Here is a 20693-nt window from a genome sequence, read left to right as displayed (position 1 = left end):
CTCATCAGTGGCCATGCATCTGAATTACAGTTAGTCATTTCAACAGTGGCCTGAATGAAGTCAACACGTATAATTGATGTGAAGCCATTAAGAAAAATATGTAATTCTTGGTTGAGACCAGTACACAAATCAGTGCGGTGCAGCTGGTCAATCTGACGTAAAAAGAATAATTTTCGAAAAAAGCAGGTAACTATATATGTATTACTCCTCAAATGAAAAGTCCTCATTGCAGCAAAACATTGTTGGATAACTTGCCTAATTCACTGTGAAACTGGGGTTGATTTCCTCACCAGGGTGACTTGTTTCAGCCATATTAAAAAAGTATGTATTCAATTTGAAAATTTCGGAACTGCAAGTTTATTAAGAGCTATCCTACACCATCCTCTGAACCAACTATATACTTTAGGCCATGATATAAAAGAGGCAAGCCTGGCAGTTTGAGCTGGACTGTTCTCATTGGAGCAGGGTCAAGACTGATCTGCATATGGCTTGGTCCAAACTGAGGTGGTATGGTGTGCAAAATAACGATGGCCTGGGATGCAGTCCTGAGTATTTACTGATGGCTGAGATTAATTCAAGCATTCCATCCATCACTTTTTGTATATTTCAGTGCAAAAGAATTGAACAACATCATTAATTATTAACAAGTGGCACAAAACTGTGTATGACACCATTTGAAAGGGGAGACACATTGAATAAGAGATTATAATATTTCCACAAAATTGATATTGGTGATTGCCCATATGTAAAACATACAAGAACCAATGGTCGACTAAATGCAGGCCCATTGACAATAAAGTATACCTCACAAATTCAAATGTATCAATGAAGATGAAAAAGAGAACTAACATCATCTGCTTATGTGCAGTAGAACAAAGTAAGTGGGAGATGTATTATAGGAAAAAAGAACATCTGATCAGGGAAGGCATGGTACAATACAAGGAGAAGCTAAACAATGCTAAGGACATCTCCGAAGAAACATAAATACTCATTTGATATATCTGTAATACAAGATTTGTCAAGCCACAAAATGTCTATCAGGGACTCTGTGATTCCAGGATCTATCTCAGTTTCCTCCAGTTGCCAGTCAGGTGAATTTCTCTTATCTTTGGCTAAAAAGTGCGAAAGACCCCAATTTGTGACTGTGTGCCAGGACAAAGTTGATAGCTGCTTTGCAGCTGCCTGACACTAAGTGACTGTAACTCCCTTTCACAAAAGCATGCCTGTATGTCAATGTATCAAGGCGAACAATACGGTTCTAAAATAATTTTGCATCCGCTACATTGCAGGGTAAGTATACATTTATTTTACTTGGCTCTCCTGCTGCCTACATAGATTTAACATGCAACACAAGATTTGTATCATCCAATGTATCTTAGGGATGTCTTATTCTACACCACAAGGGGTTCAATTAAAAAAATATTCTGGTATAATTTACTCTTCCAGTATTCCTAGCGTACTACTAAATTCCACGGTAAGCCAGGCCTTCTCCTGTCTTACTCCTGTTATTTACTATATAGCAAGGAATAGTACAGATCTACTGTTAGCAAAATCATGCCAAAGATCGCTACAGTTTGCCTCGATCGGGCTCAGGATAAGTATCTCTAATTTGCACCTGAAAGGGATTTTCCCTTCCAAAGGTATTCACTTATTTCCATTATTATTGCTTGAGTCATAATCTTATTAAATAAATTCCTCATTTTCAAAGGTGGTAAAGTGTCCTGCCTGGTGCAGATCACCTTGTGGAGTTAAGACTAGTCACAATAGCATGCATGAAAAAAGGATGAAAGTTTGAATACAGCAGTAATGGAAGGAAAAACAACATTTTGTGCAGAACCATCAATTTCTGCATTAAGTATGGATACACTTCACGCTTAGAAAAATGTTAGTGCAGATATCTGAAGCTCTGCACAGATTCATGCATTGAAAATCACTTACTTGTCCACTTTAGGTGATAAACTAAACTCTCTTCTAATTCCGGCAAGTATTCTGGGAAAATTTGTTTTACCTGATGGATGACAAAAAAGGTTGTACTTTATTACTCTAAGCAATGTAAACAGAAAATTAAAAATGTCGCTGAAACTGAGGTGCTGGGCTCCTGCACAGAGATTCATTCACCTGCATAATTTTTATGGTCCAACTTTTCCAGACACCTGGCTATCCACCCTTAGGTCATTCATGAGTTCTGTTCACATTAAAAAAAAATCACAAGTAGAAAAAATGCTTTGCATAAATTGTGTCCCTCTGCACAAAATACACATTTCAATCTAAAAAAAAACCATTTCCCTGTGCACTGCAAACAAAATGACCCCAATGCAAGCCACAAAAAAAAAAATGTAAATCAATGAAAAAGCACATTTTTATCACTGACATATTCCACAGGCGCAATTTGCTCGTTGCCAAGACCACAAAGAAAAATAAATATTTGCATGCACACCTTTAGAATGATTGCTTTTAATTTCCACCACTTTGTCTTTGCAAGTGAAATGTTAAGAATTAATTTGCCTTTTACAAGGCATGAGAAATACATTTGAGGTTCTTGAGTCGTCAACACTAGTGTGATACTCCATTGTGAAATAAGTGAATCCTGGGCATGGGTACCATGACTCTCATGTATACCACTAATATCTTTGTAAAGCATATACTGATGCCATCGTCCCAGCAACCTTGCGCCTGTTACAACAGGGGCAATCTGGGTTCACAGAAAACTGCTAAAAATCATTTGTTCCTCTTTGTAAATCAACACTTTCAGGCTTAAATTCCTTCATGGGTGCTGCTATCTGTGCCTTTACCTACTCTTTTGACACTAGTGTATTTTCTGCACCTGCAAGCTACAAAGTCCTTTTAAACGTACTGGGCACACTGAGTCCATGTAAGTAAGGTACTCATTCTAGTGTTTATACCAAAACATCATTCACAAGACAAAATGGCAGCATTCTTGGAAATTGATAACGAAAAGCAAAGAATTCTGTTGAAGGAGTATAGGCCTAATAGCCTAGGAAACCCTAATGGAGGACAAACCTTCATATCCAAACCCTGATATTATCAGTGTTGACTTTCACCAACTGCTCGAACCAGTAATCAATAAATTCGTAGGAAAACAAACATATTAATGATTGGCAGAGTCTTTTAAACAAGGCTCTGGCCTCCTGAAGGATTTCGACTTTTGAATGGTTGGCATGAGCAGTACCTGGACAAAAAGCAATATATATTTTTTTCATCTTATCAAATGAGCTGTTCTAAATTCGATGGTTTCGGACTAGCAATGGCCTTGTTAGTAACAGCTCAGCTATTTTCGTATCTATTGGCCCATGCTAGCATGGATATTGCTATAACATGACCAATCACTGTAGAAATGCAGGACAGTGGTCTGTGTCATGATGAACTTCAAACAGTTGGCTAACAAATAAAGACAAGATTCACAAAGGTAATTTACCCTTTTGAGTAATTTTCCACTTTTGAGTAAGTTTCCACTTTTGAGTAAGTTTACTACTTTTTGGTATTCACAAATTGCACTTTTGTAGTAAAGTATACTTTTGTACTACGCCAGCACTACACATGGCCAACAACTGATATTGCAACACCCTCCCATAATATAATGGAGTGAGGCCTTACATCAAAAGTGTAAGTTACTACAAACCTCTAACTTACTACAAAAGTGTGGTTTGTGAATACCAAAAAGTAGTAAAACTTACTCAAAAGTGTAAATTACTACAAAAGTGCAGTTTACGAACACCAAAAGTGAGTAAACTTACTCTAAAGTTTTAGTTACAACAAAAGTGCAGTTTGTGAATAGCAAATTTGTAATACATTTTGTAGTAGTATTGCAGTACTACAGTACTTGCTACAACGTGCAGTTTGTGAATCAAGTACTTGGTTACTAGGGGCTTGCACAGAAAATACACAAAAGTCTATAGTATTACATTCCTTCAATACCTATACCCACAGAGAAATATCTAGCTTTGTTTGGAGCAAAATCAAGATGTTGAAACAATATATACTGAACTAAATCAAGAGAATAAACTAAAGGAAATCCTTCCAAGATAGCTATCTGTGATCAAGACCCCACTAAGATACTGTAATACTCTATTCTTTTCGTTTGAAAAGCTTTATTGAGTTGAAGAAAACAATGTAAAACATCAGTACAATAGCACAAATAAAGAGCAGTAGGAATTAAAATAATTGTGGAGAATAATGTGCCAATAAACAAGAAAGGCCCCAAAAGGGGGTAATACTCTATTCTAAACATGATTATTCTGTGGTGTAGGACACAGAAAATGTTCCTAGTATTGTGTTGGGGAAGGGAGTATGCATTACTTGGAAGATGATGTCAGGATTGAAACTGCTAAGTTTCCATGGTATTAATCTTAGGTTCTTTTATGCCTGTATCATTATAGCATCTATAATGTGAATCCTTCCTTCATTCAAACTTGTTGCAAAAACACAGTTCAAAATATTGAAGCTGGAGAATCACAATTTTGGCTACATCCTTTAACGTTTAGCTAAGATATATATATATATATATATATTCAGCATTTCCTGAACTTGAGACAATTAAGATTCACCAAACATAACACCATGATCCTCGAATTCACTGAATTTTGTTTGAATAATAACATCTTTTTATTCGAGGACCAATTGTTCAGGCAGGTGTCTGGAACGGCGATGGGTACCTGCTTCGCTCCCAGCTACGCGAACCTTTTCGTTGGCTGGTGGGAGGAGCAGGTACCCAGGAGCTGTTTGGTAGATGGCTCAGAGGGGAAGACTGAGGGTTGGTTCAGGTACATTGACGACCTGTTCATTTTCTGGCGGGGTTCATCTGTAACAGCACATGCCTACATCAACCTACTGAATGAGAATAACTACAACCTACATTTTTCAGGGACGGTAAGTCCGGTAACTGCGGACTATCTCGACCTAAAAGTGTTTTCAGAGGACCATCAGATCCACACATCCCTACATAGAAAAACTACCGCTGGTAATTCCACACTTTTTGCCAGCAGTTGCCACCCTCCGCAACTCATTAAGAGCATTCCATATGGAGAGTTACTCCGACTCCGAAGGAATTGCTCAAAATTAGAGGACTTTGAGGTGGCAGCGATGGAATGTGTGAACAGATTCAAGGCCAGGGGATACGGAGAAATCCTTTTAAATAACACCTTGAGAAGGGTTAGGGCTATCCCTAGAGACTCCTTGCTGACAACCAAACCGACTATTAAGAATAACACCACGACATCTATAGTCGGTAAAGGCAAGTTCAGATTAATAACTTCCTTCTCCGCTGGAGCTAATGATTTAAGGGCCATGCTCCGTAAGAACTGGCATATTCTCAAAACAGACAACACACTTAAAGATGATCTACCCACTCACCCACTCATAACCTTTAACAAAGCCAGATCTTTAAGGGACTATCTGGTAACCAGCCATCTAGAGAAACCACTCCCTAAGAGCAACACCCTAAAAACCATGAGTGGTTTCTACCCATGTGGAAAATGCAAAGCGTGTGCCGGAAGTAAAAGGGTCCTCTCCATAGAAATACCCGAGACTGGTAAGAAACTGCAAATCAAACAGTTTATCACATGCAGCACACCTTTAGCAGTTTATTGTCTGACATGCCCGTGCGGTCTCCGCTATATAGGGAGTACAATCAACATGCTTAAATTACGGATCTTAGAACATCTAAGAGCGATCGATAAAGCAGATCAATCTTATCCAGTCACCCGGCATTTTGCCGAGAAACATAATAGACACCGTAGTCAGCTGCAATATTTTGGCCTTGACACCATTAAGAACACTGTCAGGGGAGGGGACCGTCTGGGACGATTACGTAGACTAGAATCACGCTATATCATAGACCTTTCCACAAAATGGCCTAGGGGGATGAACAGTGGGGAAGAAATGGTATTCCATCTAGGCAAATGATGTAGGGGTTGCCTGTGATTCTAACTGTATTCTGTGTACCTTTATCTGTCGAATTTTTGTGGATTAATACATGAACTATACATTTCAGGTGCTAATTACAATGGTTAAATCTAATGCTCGGATGAAACTTGGGACTGATTGTCCACTGTTGTACATAACTTCTGGCACATATATGTATATTTGTGGTTCATGTTTTGTGGTACAATCACTTATAGGTTCAAAGGGCTCTTTGATTCCTAACAGTAAATGATGTGTGTAAATTACTTATAGATGATGCATATATGGCACTTTTTCCCTTTCTCCCTTTTACTTTTCCTTCACTTTGTTGACTCTTTCAGCTTATACACGATGACACAGACTTTTTATCAATCTGCTGATGTAAATAATCTAGTGTAAGAACGGGACTCACCTCTAATGATTTTGGAATATTTCCAGGGGACTGTTGCCGATCCACGGCTATATCAAACAGTGTAAATGTAGCTCAAATAATTCTATATACCCCCCACTAGAGCGCTTTCACCTATCTGTAGGTTTAATAATGCTTAGTTCATATTTGTGAGCATTAAGTAATGTATATGGTTAAATTTTTACCGTTACAAGATGGCGCCCACACTGGTTGGGAGGTTTCCAGTCCTCTGTTGATGTCAATTAAGAGGTGTAACCCTTGCACATTGTTAATGCTGATTATGATAAATGCACCGGTTTGTGCGTGTGGAGACACACACTGACAAAGGCAAATCGCCGAAACGCGTCTGTGGGTTAGCTTGTAGTTAATAAAGTACTCTGTGGTAAAAAGGAACCTCCCGAGTGCTGTCTTTCATTCCTTGTGGATTCGCCTGGATTTGATGAGCGCAATATATATATATATATATATATATATATATATATATATATATATATATATATAGCCTACTGGCGGTCACCAGTGGGTAGTTATAGTTAGGACCTATTTTCCAATTCCAATTCAATTATGATTGAAGTTTCAAACCTGATGTGGCTGTGGTCCTCAATGGTTGAAGCCCAACTTTCTGGGAGGACGTCCTCTAGGGGGTAGCCTTGTTTTGACTTATGTGAGCAGCCTTGCCCGGTCGCGAGGACGGCCCGCCGCTGAAAAGTGGATCTGCGACGCACCAGACTGAAGCGCCGCGTTTGAGCAGAAAGTTCAACATTGTGTGACATTCAATTGCAGCGCATTCAGTTTCCCTGAACTGTTCATCACTCCACTTGGATTTTACTGTTTGTTATTGCAGAACGTTGGTGCAACCTAATCAGAACTTTGTGGAAACTTCAATGACCATAATGCCAAGCAGCAAGAAGCTAAGGGGCACACCTAACGAGGTAAAGAAACGCCCACTGGGCCAGGACTATAATTATGTTTCGTTCAAGGCTGCAGTTGTTCTGGGCTCGTGATCAAGAACGACCTGTTCGAAATGCGTTGAGCCAATGTACTTTGAATAAAGTTTCAAACTGATGTGGCTGTGGTCCTCAATGGTTGAAGCCCCACTTTCTGGGAGGACCTCCTCTAGAGGGTAACCTTGTTTTGACTTATATATATATATATATATATATATATATATATTACCTACTGGCGGTCGCCAGTGGGTATTTATAGTTAGGACCTATTTTCCATAGGAAATCTGCATCATTCTATTTGGAATAACTTTAGTGCCGGTTGACGAATATTCGCAAAATTTTCAAAACTGGTGGGGCGCTCCGGTCCGCTCCTATTCTGAAAGTCTTGGGGTGATTCGTGAAGCGGGGGCTGAGAAAAAAGGGAGGTCCCAAAACGTGTTTTCCCCATGCAATTTTCCGTAGGAACCGTTCATCGTGGCTGCAGCCCGAACGTCTGAACGAAATAACACCAAATTTGGCAAAGTGGTAGTCATTGGTTCAGACTCGTGCCTTTTGCTTATATGGTGTAAATCCGTTCAGTAGTTCCTGAGAAAATTACAATTAAAAGTACATATATATCTATGGCCTCGGTAGATCCGCGCATCTTCCGCGCACCATAAGCGCACCGTCCCGATTACGCGCTGAATGCTAAGAGGTTGTCAACATTCGAAACCAGGAAGTGTTGGCAGCCATTTTGTGCCTCAGTAGAAGCGAGGGTATAGAAATTAGTGGAACAAGTGTTCAAAAAGTATAAAGGGAGCAGGTAAGAAATATTTTGACCCTCTAGACCTGCTTAGGGGGTCCCATAAGGACCCCAAGGGCCCAAAAACCATTTATTTTTTGTTGAAAAAATTGAGAAATGTGCGCTGGGTGCATGGATCCGCTGTAAAACAAATAAAAATGAAGCGAGGGCTCCTGTGCTTGTTTAAAAATTAGCTACCTGAGAAGGACAAATCCTGGGGTCTAAAATATTGCATTTGAAGCGGGGGCCTAAAAATGGGGGGTCCCAAAACGTGTTTTCCCATGCAATTTTCCATAGGAACCGTTCATTGCGGCTACAGTCGAATGGCTGAACGGAATTATACCAAATTTGGCAAAGAGGTAGTCCTCTGTTCAGACTCATGCCTTTTGCTTAAATAGTGTAAATCCGTTCAGTAGTTTCTGAAAACATTACAATTAAAAGTACTTATATATCTATACCCTCGGTGGACCCCTAGGGCCCCTCCAATTTTATTTCATTTTTGTTGAAAAAACTGAGAAATGTGCGCTGGGTGCATGGATCCGCTGTAATAAAAAAAACGAAGCGCAGGCTCCTGTGCTTGTTTAAAAATTAGCTACCTGGGAGGGCCAAATCCCGGGGTCTATAATATTACATTTGATGGGGGTTCTGAGGGGTCCTGTACCCCCGGGACCGCCATTCCTCAGTGCTACAAAATACATGGGTGAGGGAGCTCAAAGGTCTGTCTAAGCCCCATAGATTACCACCCTCCGGGGCTTTTTATATTTTAGGAGGGGTGCCGCGTGGTCTGCATTCTGGAGCAGTCGAAAGCCTTGGGGAACACCACCCCCCAGGAGCAGCTCCTGCTGTGTCTCAAGGTGTCTACCCCCGGGACACTGCTGTTTGCTATGGCAGGGCGGGAGTCGAGGTACCCGCTGTGTCCTAGCAAACTTGAGTGTTTACAAAAAGACAAGGGAACCCAAAAGGTATGCCATAGGGACCTTGGGCAGTATCATATTACACAGGACAGTTGTCCCTATTTGTGGAAGGAATAATGTACAGAAACAATAATCATACACCTGATACGTGATATGTCTTTTGTCCAGCCGGACAAGAAATTTATTTTTAGCGTTCTAGTTGATTAAGCACGATGTGAGAACAAATTAATAACAAGTGGGCACAGCCGTGACCCACAACATTCAAGTCAGAACAACGAAAAAAATGGCCAAAAGGGCAAAGCAAAAATCTGTCTGTATACTTGTGCGGACCATAAAACCCCATATGCAATGTGATAATGGAATATTGTAAAATGCAATGGTGTGTTTATAAGAATTTGAGTCTGTAACACTGACTACAAGTATACAGACAGATTTTTGCTTTGCCCTTTTGGCCATTTTTTTCGTTGTTCTGTCTGTATCCATACTATATATCCACATGGAAAAGTTTTTTGTTTCTATAGTGAGTTGTGTATAGCATATCACTGGCACATTTGGGAGTCTGTAAATAATTGTTGACTAGCTTACGTCGCACGTTGGAAAGGAAATTTAAGGAAACTTGTTATGATAACATTCAATTTATATTGTGTCATTTTTATTGAAACTTATTAATTTTAATATTGAAAACATACATTTTAAAGTGTTGTTTTAATTATGTTTTATTTATTCGAGTGCTTGTGGATACACAGTATTTTTTGTGTACACGAATAAATCAGAAGGTTTTCCGACGCGTGAGCTGGCCACATACAGTTGTCCATGTGAGAAGCAGGGATTCTCCAAATCTAGTCCACACACTTGCAGCGTTTGTCCTTGTGCTTTGTTGATGGTCATTGCAAAAGCGAGTTGCACCAAAAACTGTAAACGTTCAGTATTGGAAAGATTATTAGGTCCTTGGGGGGCCAAGGGGCCGATATTTAACGTGTTTTTCATTTATTTTTTTTTGCCAGAAACCTTCGCGGGAGTGTACTCAACAACTTCCCAAAGTTTCATGCCGATCGGATGAATGGTGTAGTAATGCATAAAGGACAAACAGACAGACATACATTTGTTTTTATATATATATAGATATGCGAATTTACTCCCTTATATATAGTTTGTTGCCACATCTCTGAGCATTCAGCTATTGTGCGGTTGAGAGGATATGGTATCTCGGGAAGGTCCGTTGTCCTGTTTTGCGCTGCCTCTGAGGTAGTAGGGGGAGGGATCGGGGGGGGTGGTTGTGGTGGTGGTGGCGCTGGGTGTTGTGATTTTGTTGGGTGTCGGAGGTGCATGATTAGTACCTCTATCACATATTGTTCTTTAAATATGGGTGTGAGTTGGGTGTAATTCACACAGTAGATAGTCAACCTCCTTACACCAGTTAAATGTTGATGCTAATTTGTTACTGGTAAGTGGAGCTATCGCCTGTTTTTTTAGTGGTTTGTGACGATTTTGTTGGCGGAAGGAATCAATTGAGGAGTGGTGATATTTGCATTTTTTACTAGGTTGAGATTGGGATGATGATTAAAAAAGAAAGAAAAAAACAGATATGCTTAATGAACATTATAATTAGAAATTAGCATTTAAAAAACCTTTGAAATTCACTGAAAAACCATAGGTTTCAGGCAGGTTATAGTTAGGAATTAGCATTTAAAAAACCTTTGAAATTCACTGAAAAAACCATAGGTTTCAAGCAGGTTATAGTTAGGAATTATCATTTAAAAAACCTTAGAAATTCATTGAAAAAATCCATAGGTTTCAGAGGTGTTTTAGTTAGCTGGACATTTCACTCATACAAAACCATTGAAATTCCTCTGTTATAGTTAGTTGTACTAACTGTAACTCTCGCGCCCACAATCCACTGGTGATGATGTCACATATTACATCATTCATGACATGGTCAGTGACATCACTGATGACATCACAAATGACCGCACTGATGACATTACTGATGACATCATCCACGTGACAATCAGATGCACCTCACAATACACTAGTATAACCTTTCACCACTCACGGTAAAATACAGAGTACCATATTTGAATCCATTGACACAGCAATACAAGTATCTAAAAACCCACACAGTGATTCCTAGATCTACACACAAATCTAATCAATTACCTATAGATTCACTCATACATGTTGTCAATGATCAATAGAACACCATCAAATATACTTATACTCCTATATTGACATTATACACCAGCACACACCCTATTCAGTTATGCAGTCATCCTACTCACTTTTGCAAACAATGTATCCTATTTACATTTACTCAGCTACACACGTATACAAATAGCACTTCATTTATTCATATAGATAGTAACTCATGTGTGTTATGAAATCACTATTATAAGTATACAGTTATCTATACAGTCACTCATGCAATCAATGAGTTTTATGTACACTTATTTATATACAACAACTGTCACATACACTGTCTTTTATGTTTTCTACTTTGTTGGGCGTGTACCATTGAGAAATATTTTTGCTCATCACCACACCCATAAAGATATTCACTCACCCAAACAACTATTATAACACATATTCTTAACCTCATATACGTACTGAATTAACTATTCACATATCTCTGGGCAGTCACAGATCCCTCACCAAACCACACACACATTCACACTCCCAGTCAAATAATCAGGTAACTAATCAATAACTAATATAGACTTTTACGTAGCTAGTATTTGGGGTAAAAGGATGACAGTCAGACGTGCAGCTATTTCACCGTCTTGAACCTCTGAGGAAGGGTTTACTGAAACGCATCAGGCATTACAAGACGAGGGAGTTGGAATACGTATCGGCATCTGAAGCTGTTCATACCTACCAGCTTGCCTTCAAGTGCTCTCTCGCCTCAGGGCACTTTTGAAGCAAAAAAAAACAACCAAATATATATATATATGTTTGCCTGCCGAATAAAGAAGGGTTGAAAATTATCATTGTGTGCGGTGTCTTCGCTCTGCGAGCAGCTTCATTTGGAATACTTAGTGGTCCGCTCTGACAACGAAGACAACCCCACTGCTGAATAGCAGGTCCGTGTGCCATCTCTTGGAGGCACACCAACGGAACAACGATCCCGTTTGGTTAGGCGCAAGTGAAACAGCGGACTGTTTCTGATTTCACCAGTGACCCGATGGATCAATTTATGGGAGGCAAGGGCACAGCGGCTTCTACTAGAGAACAAAGCACTTACCAGGACTACAACATCCAGCATCCTGTGCAAGGACATGCCCACTGAGGCAAGATAACATTTAAACACCTGCAAGAAACAAGCGTGCTGTCTGCCTTTTCCCTGAGATGCCAAAGCCAATGAAGAAGGGAACACCTCCCAAAACGCTTATGGTGATATTGGCGTAAGACTTTGCTGATGGGAACGTGCACCCGACTGTTTGCCTGCCGAAAGAAGAAGGGTTGAAAATTATCGTTGTGTGCGGTGTCTTCGCTCTGTGAGCAGCTTCATTTGGAATATATATATATCACGAAAGATTCCTTACTTGAAAGAATCGGAGAGACACAGCGGGGAATACCAGAAGAAAATTTAATATCACGGAAGCCATGGCATGACGCGTTTCGGTCTGTGCCTTCATCAGATGCCTGCTCCATCACAGCAAATCCCGACAGGCACCCGCAAAGTAGTCCCAATCGTTCTTCCGTTGGTGGATGCTCAGGTGGGCGGAGTAAAGTCACGAACAGTACTGCAGTTGCGTAGGCAGACTGCAAGTACCAGCATGCACCACTCGCGGCTTGCAGGTAAGTTCCTTTCTCCCAAACCCTGTGTCCTGTGGTGGGCCCTGAGCGAAATGAGAGCGTGGGTTGCGGATCTTGGCAGGCAGAAGCTGGTGAGTTAAATTGTCCTCCTGGGTCCCCAACGCTTCACCCGCATTTGGTCCAAACTCAATGTCGGCCTGAGAGAGATGATACAGTGATCGCAATCCCTCCGTGAAGTCACGAACTGCCAAGAGTGCAGCGGCACCTTACTGAGACTGGATGCGGTGGGTTAGAGCCTGTCCAATACCTTGGAGTGAGAGATTTTGCCGAAGCTGTCCTTGTTGCTCTTCCCCTAGACGAAGCGGGTCTGCTCCAATGCGCCCAGGACTGGCGCGGGATTATGTCACGAAATATTCCTTACTTGAAAGAATCGGAGAGACACAGCGGGGAATACCAGAAGAAAATGTAATATCACGGAAGCCATGGCATGACGCGTTTCGGTCTGTGCCTTCATCAGATGCCTGATCCATCACAGCAAATCCCGACAGGCACCCGCAAAGTAGTCCCAATCGTTCTTCCGTTCGTGGATGCTCAGGTGGGCGGAGTAAAGTCACGAACAGTACTGCAGTTGCGTAGGCAGACTGCAAGTACCAGCATGCACCACTCGCGGCTTGCAGGTAAGTTCCTTTCTCCCAAACCCTGTGTCCTGTGGTGGGCCCTGAGCGAAATGAGAGCGTGGGTTGCGGATCTTGGCAGGCAGAAGCTGGTGAGTTAAATTGTCCTCCTGGGTCCCCAACGCTTCACCCGCATTTGGTCCAAACTCAATGTCGGCCTGAGAGAGATGATACAGTGATCCCAATCCCTCCGTGAAGTCACGAACTGCCAAGAGTGCAGCGGCACCTTACTGAGACTGGATGCGGTGGGTTAGAGCCTGTCCAATACCTTGGAGTGAGAGATTTTGCCGAAGCTGTCCTTGTTGCTCTTCCCCTAGACGAAGCGGGTCTGCTCCAATGCGCCCAGGACTGGCGCGGGATTATGTCACGAAAGATTCCTTACTTGAAAGAATCGGAGAGACACAGCGGGGAATACCAGAAGAAAATTTAATATCACGGAAGCCATGGCATGACGCGTTTCGGTCTGTGCCTTCATCAGATGCCTGCTCCATCACAGCAAATCCCGACAGACACCCGCAAAGTAGTCCCAACCGTTCTTCCGTTGGTGGATGCTCAGGTGGGCGGAGTAAAGTCACGAACAGTACTGCAGTTGCGTAGACAGACTGCAAATACCAGCATGCACCACTCGCGGCTTGCAGGTAAGTTCCTTTCTCACAAACCCTGTGTCCTGTGGTGGGCCCTGTATATATATATATATATATATATATATATATATATATATATATATATATATATATATATATATATATATATTACCTACTGGCGGTCGCCAGTAGGTATATATAGTTAGGATTTTTTCCCTATGGGATTTCTGAAAATTCTATGTCTAATAACTTTGGCGTTTGTGGACGGAATTGGCTGAAATTTTCTGGAAAATGGCACATTTTGTTTCTGAGCAGCTCCCGGAAATTTGGGGGGTGTTCGGCAAGGGGGGGCTGAGATAAAAGGGGGGTCCCAAAACGCGTTTTTCCCATGTTAATTTCCATAGGGCGGTTGGACTCACTTTTAGCTCGAACGGCTGAATGGATTTACACGAAACTTGGCAAAATTGTAGGGACTGTTAGCCCGATGTGCCTTTGCTAGGTCTCAATATATGTGCTTCAGTGGATTTTGAGAAATTAACGTTCAAAGTAAGATATATATCTGTAACAGCGCTCCGGGCAGGGCTACCATCAGAGGTATGAATTATAAACTACACCTCCCAGAAGTCAACGTGAACACTTATTTAAGTCGTCCAATCAGGACTCACGATATTGATCTATGGCTGGGAAGGTGTGGCGTCGTTGCGCTTTGTCCTACGAACACCCTCTGAGGAAGAAGGAATTCGAAATGCATCAGGGTGCGGACTGCTGTTTCATTTCGGTGCGTGACTGCTGCATCAGTTAATAAAGCTTATGGGGATAAGCTTCCTGGCGTCTGAGTGCTTCCTACCCTGTTGGTCAACCCCCCACCGAGCTTGATGTTATTGCGGCCGTCCTGCCGTAGGGGAGCACCACTCTGAAGAAACGGGGGCCCAGAGGTTCCTATCTACGAGGGATCTTGAATACGGGACGCACAGGATCTAAGAATAGAGCAGTCACGTTCTGACACTCATCCAGAGTTTTAATCGCAGCAAGTAGCGCTACCATCAGAGGTATGAATTATAAACTACACCTCCCAGAAGTCAACGTGAACACTTATTTAAGTCGTCCAATCAGGACTCACGATATTGATCTATGGCTGGGAAGGTGTGGCGTCGTTGCGCTTTGTCCTACGAACACCCTCTGAGGAAGAAGGAATTCGAAATGCATCAGGGTGCGGACTGCTGTTTCATTTCGGTGCGTGACTGCTGCATCAGTTAATAAAGCTTATGGGGATAAGCTTCCTGGCGTCTGAGTGCTTCCTACCCTGTTGGTCAACCCCCCACCGAGCTTGATGTTATTGCGGCCGTCCTGCCGTAGGGGAGCACCACTCTGAAGAAACGGGGGCCCAGAGGTTCCTATCTACGAGGGATCTTGAATACGGGACGCACAGGATCTAAGAATAGAGCAGTCACGTTCTGACACTCATCCAGAGTTTTAATCGCAGCAAGTAGCGCTACCATCAGAGGTATGAATTATAAACTACACCTCCCAGAAGTCAACGTGAACACTAATTTAAGTCGTCCAATCAGGACTCACGATATTGATCTATGGCTGGGAAGGTGTGTCGTCGTTGCGCTTTGTCCTACGAACACCCTCTGAGGAAGAAGGAATTCGAAATGCATCAGGGTGCGGACTGCTGTTTCATTTCGGTGCGTGACTGCTGCATCAGTTAATAAAGCTTATGGGGATAAGCTTCCTGGCGTCTGAGTGCTTCCTACCCTGTTGGTCAACCCCCCACCGAGCTTGATGTTATTGCGGCCGTCCTGCCGTAGGGGAGCACCACTCTGAAGAAACGGGGGCCCAGAGGTTCCTATCTACGAGGGATCTTGAATACGGGACGCACAGGATCTAAGAATAGAGCAGTCACGTTCTGACACTCATCCAGAGTTTTAATCGCAGCAAGTAGCGCTACCATCAGAGGTATGAATTATAAACTACACCTCCCAGAAGTCAACGTGAACACTTATTTAAGTCGTCCAATCAGGACTCACGATATTGATCTATGGCTGGGAAGGTGTGGCGTCGTTGCGCTTTGTCCTACGAACACCCTCTGAGGAAGAAGGAATTCGAAATGCATCAGGGTGCGGACTGCTGTTTCATTTCGGTGCGTGACTGCTGCATCAGTTAATAAAGCTTATGGGGATAAGCTTCCTGGCGTCTGAGTGCTTCCTACCCTGTTGGTCAACCCCCCACCGAGCTTGATATATATATATATATATATATATATATATATATATATATATATATATATATACATATATATATTACCTACTGGCGGTCGCCAGTAGGTATATATAGTTAGGATTTTTTCCCTATGGGATTTCTGAAAATTCTATGTCTAATAACTTTGGCGTTAGTGGACGGAATTGGCTGAAATTTTCTGGAAAATGGCACATTTTGTTTCTGAGCAGCTCCTGGAAATTTGGGGGGTGTTCGGCAAGGGGGGGCTGAGATAAAAGGGGGGTCCCAAAACGCATTTTTCCCATGTTAATTTCCATAGGGCGGTTGGACTCACTTTTAGCTCGAACGGCTGAATGGATTTACACGAAACTTGGCATTTGTAGGGACTGTTAGCCCGATGTGCCTTTGCTAGGTCTCAATATATGTGCTTCAGTGGATTTTGAGAAATTAACGTTCAAAGTAAGATATATATCTGTAACAGCGCTCCGGGCAGCGCTCCAGTTCGCGTACTTATCGCGTATCGGAACTTTGCGATGCGAAGCTGATTGGTTCTCCGGTGTCTGTCAACATTCTAAACAGTCCGGAGCGGCCGCCATCTTGTCTCTCGGTAGGATCGAGAGACAAGAGGAGGCCAAAACAAAGGGGGAAATTACCATAAGGGGGCATAGTAGATCCTCGTTGACCCCCTAGGTTTTATGTGGAGGTTTTAAAAGGGCCCAGCAGGGTCAAAAAAAATTTTTTTTTTTTTTTTTTTTTTTGCGCGATGAGCGCCTAGTACGCGAACCGGAAAGCGTTCTAGGCAGCGTACTATAAGGATAATAGAATGATACACTTTTCAAAGACTGTATGTTAATTGTTTGTTGTTTTTGTTGTTTTTTTTTGTTTTCTTTATTTTTAAAGTTTTTTTTTTATTTTTATTGTTTTTCATAATTTATTAAACTTTCTAACATTTCAGTGTCTGAAATGTCATTATTTTCTTGAAATATTGTTTGCAATCTGTGAGGTTGTAAAATGTCCTCATTTTCAAGGAGGGCATCTACTGCTTGGACACATTGCAGCAGTTCATTATCCAAGCTTTCATCCATAAATTCCATGTCAATTTGTTCAATCAATTCTTGGCTGCTCTCTTGCAGGTCCATTTCAAAAGAAACTTGGTGTTCGCCTTCCATTTTGCCTGAAATTTGGATTAAAAAAATATATATTAGTAGAGATAGGGCACTGTTGGGATTAATTTTAGATAGGCAGTTTTTATCAGTGAATTTATCTTTTGGCAGTGTATAGTATCAGAGTGGAAATAGGACTATTAAAAAGTGTATGTGATTTAACCAAGACAAGCCTAACTCCATTCATAACTATAACAGAGAAGTCTATCTAAATACATTACTACTACAGAGGGATAGTGTATATCTAGCAGAAAAAGTCTACTATATTAAGTTATAGTGCACAATATATTTCATTTTTAAAAATTATAACTTACCTTCACAAAGAAGTTGAAGTTTTTGGAAGCTATTGAAATGTGATGTACAACAAGAAGTAGTAGTCAAAATGGCTGTGTTTTCTTCTCTTCCTTTATATATATTCAGGTATATAACCAACCAAATGTCAGGTAATAAAAGTAGAAAATGAAAGTAACATTTTCATTGGTTGTCAATTCCAACACTTCAGATGTGTTTTGTGAAGTAATTTACCTCACGGTACTTGGAGAGGTCTACAGGCTAAATGGCTAAATGAAATTTCAATCAAATTTGTGAGAATGAAAGGGATTGTTATGTAGTATGAGCTAATTTATATTTGGTGAGAGTGTCTCTAGTCGTTTTTCTGTAAATTACTTTCCCACCTTTTTTTTGGACCGCTTCCCGGGGAGCGGTCCGGTCCGCGAACTAGGAGCGTAACGGGAGTCCACCATTTTGTGTTTCGGTCGAATCAAGGTATAAAATGGAGGGTAAATAATGTTCTGAATGGGTAGAAGGGGGCATGGTACAAGTATTTTGCCCCCCTACGTTTTCTGAGGGTGGCTGAGGAGGACTATATGTGCGAAGAAAAAACTTTTTTTTTTAAATTTTGCGCGGTTAGCTTCCAGTTCGCGTACCGGATAGCGCTCTTTGAGCGTAGTTTGTTGAAAATTACAGAAAAAGTTAGAAAAAAAATAATAAAAGTGTGTGATCAGATGAAGGGTATCTCTGAGAAGAGCTTTTGGGTTTATGGTACATTTAGGTACTTATAAGTAGGTACCAATGCACAGTCTTAAATTCAGAATGAAAATTCTGTTGCCCTCATCTGAGAAGTGAACTCCATCTCCTCTGTAGATATCTTGCATGTAGTAACGCAAGTTATTGTTGTACAGAGAGCCCATTCCATGGTCTCTCATGAAAGCTGAAACAGATTTGTTTACATGCTTCCTCGCTTTCTCAATTTGTGGAGAAAATTGGTTGGACCACCTCCATTTCTGTCTTTGGCATATATTGGAATATACCAAGGCAGTTTGAGGAAAAAGTGCCATTAATTGCTCAAAGGTGTCCTTTAAAAGCATTTCCAGACCTACCCCTGTCAAAGTGCCCAAATCATTACCTCCACAGTGCACTATTAACAGGTCAGGTTTTGGCAAATGCATAAAGGTTTTCACCAATGGTATCAATTGGTGACATTTTAATCCTCTTTGGCCCAACCACTTAATTTCCACATCCTGTAAATTGAGGTTAGGTAAATTTCTGTTCTCAGCATACCTTTGAGCCCAGTGGATGTAACTATGTCCAACAATCCAGACCTTAAACATGGTGGGAGAAGGTTGTTCTGCAGTCAGATGAAGTGTGGTAATGAAAGGGCAGTTGAAACAGTAGGAGTTTGTAAAGAAAAAAAACTGTGGTTTTCAATGCTAATGAATCATTAGCAGTGATTGGTGCATTTCCATTTCTGAAAACAGAAAGTTAGGGTGCATGGATGTGTTCTTTGAAAGATGTAATTTGAATGGTCAAGGAAGAAACATTTAATGAAAGATTGCACTGGATACGCAGGTGCACTGAGAGTTCAGAGTTCAATTGAAACATTGTTGTGTGAATTTGCAAACATGGGAGGTCTTCCAGGAGGTGGTTGCTATGGAAAAAAAGGCAGAGAGGGCAGAGGGGGGAAGGGTTTTGATTTGAAAAAAGTGAGGGAAGAGTTATGATTGGCTAATATGAGAGATATGTGAAATGAATATCTGTATTTCTGTGCTTTCAATAGCTGCAGCCTCTGGAGTGCATCCTTTTTCTTCTGCTGAAGACAATTTGGTGTATTTCTGAGACTGTTTTCAAAACTCAAAAAATATTTGCTAAGGTGAGAAAAGATTTATTTAATTTAGATAGAGAATAGTATGATTTAAGGAGAAAATGATGAAGAAAGCTGTGTTTTTAAAATGTGGTTTTGTCTCTAGTGATATACAAATAGAAATTGTAATTGCATATTCGGTGTAGCATTCTGGCATGCAGTAACACAAGTTATTGTGGTACATGGAGCCCATTCCATGGTCTCTTATGTAAGCTGAAACAGATATGTTGTTTTTAAAAACGATTTTAGAAATCAATGACATTTCTGGATATGTACTGCTAGAGCTTCATAGGTTGCTTTGGGCCATATTTATAAGGCATTTGAGTGTCTTTGATGTTATGTTTTCCTTTTTAAATGAAAAGTGTTCCTCATGGGGCAAGTGTCTTGTAAATACGCTCCCACTTGTGCTTTGCAAATTTAGATTTTGATTATGGGAGTTACATAGCCATGTTAATAGTGTCCCAAAAATGGTGCTAGGGCATTCCAGAAAACACTTTCATGTGTCTCAAGGACATTTTCAGTCATTTCTTCATGAATGCAGGTATACAATTGATTTATATGCTGTGTTTAAAAACGAATTTTGAAATCAATTAAATTTCTGAATATGTACTACTAGAGCTTCATAGGTTGTTTGGGGTCATACACCATTTTTGGGAAATTATTAACATGCCTATGTAACTCCCATAAACAAAATCTAAATTTGCCAACCGCAGGTGGGAGCGTATTTACAAGAAATTTGCACCATGAAGAACGTAAAATAGCATAATAGACACTCAAATGCCTTATAAATATGACCCAAAACAACCTATAAAGCACTAGCAGTACATATCCAGAAATGTAATGGTTTTCAAATAATGACTTACTTCATTGGTAGGCCTTCACATGTATTTTCTCCTTGGTTTTTTTCAGTGAAAATCTTATCTGCAACCATGTGTTGGCCTCACCTCAAATAAACAAAACAGGTGATGGACCGAATGTGGATCAATGACACACATTCACCCCAGTCCAAAGATCTGGGCCTAAACAAACCTTTAGATAGGCCACATCTTATCGTCATCCTGAATTAATCATTTAAAATATTAGGGAGTGATTTATGATTGTTCTATGCCTGTTTTGTACCATTGAGTGTCATTTTTGTGATGCAGTGCTGGTGCAAAAGATTTGCTATGTTAAATAATAAGTAGGGCAT

The 20693-nt window shown here is 40.9% G+C and overlaps 1 protein-coding gene across 1 annotated transcript in view; it reads right to left on the bottom strand.

Annotated features, from left to right (window-relative positions):
• ERICH6 (glutamate rich 6) overlaps window positions 1-20693 on the bottom strand; it is a 305679-nt gene that overhangs the window by 221576 nt on the left and 63410 nt on the right. Inside the window, exon 2 of the mRNA XM_086944146.1 lies at window positions 1939-2008. Within this exon, the coding sequence (XP_086800272.1) occupies window positions 1939-2008 (70 nt within the window). The remainder of the gene's footprint in view (window positions 1-1938; window positions 2009-20693) is intronic.

The sequence above is a fragment of the Lissotriton vulgaris genome, chromosome 11, assembly GCF_964263255.1.
Source record: "Lissotriton vulgaris chromosome 11, aLisVul1.2, whole genome shotgun sequence".
Taxonomy (NCBI): Eukaryota; Metazoa; Chordata; class Amphibia; order Caudata; family Salamandridae; genus Lissotriton; species Lissotriton vulgaris.
The sequence above is the reverse complement of the archived record's forward strand: the minus strand, read 5'-3'. Positions and strand labels throughout refer to the sequence as shown.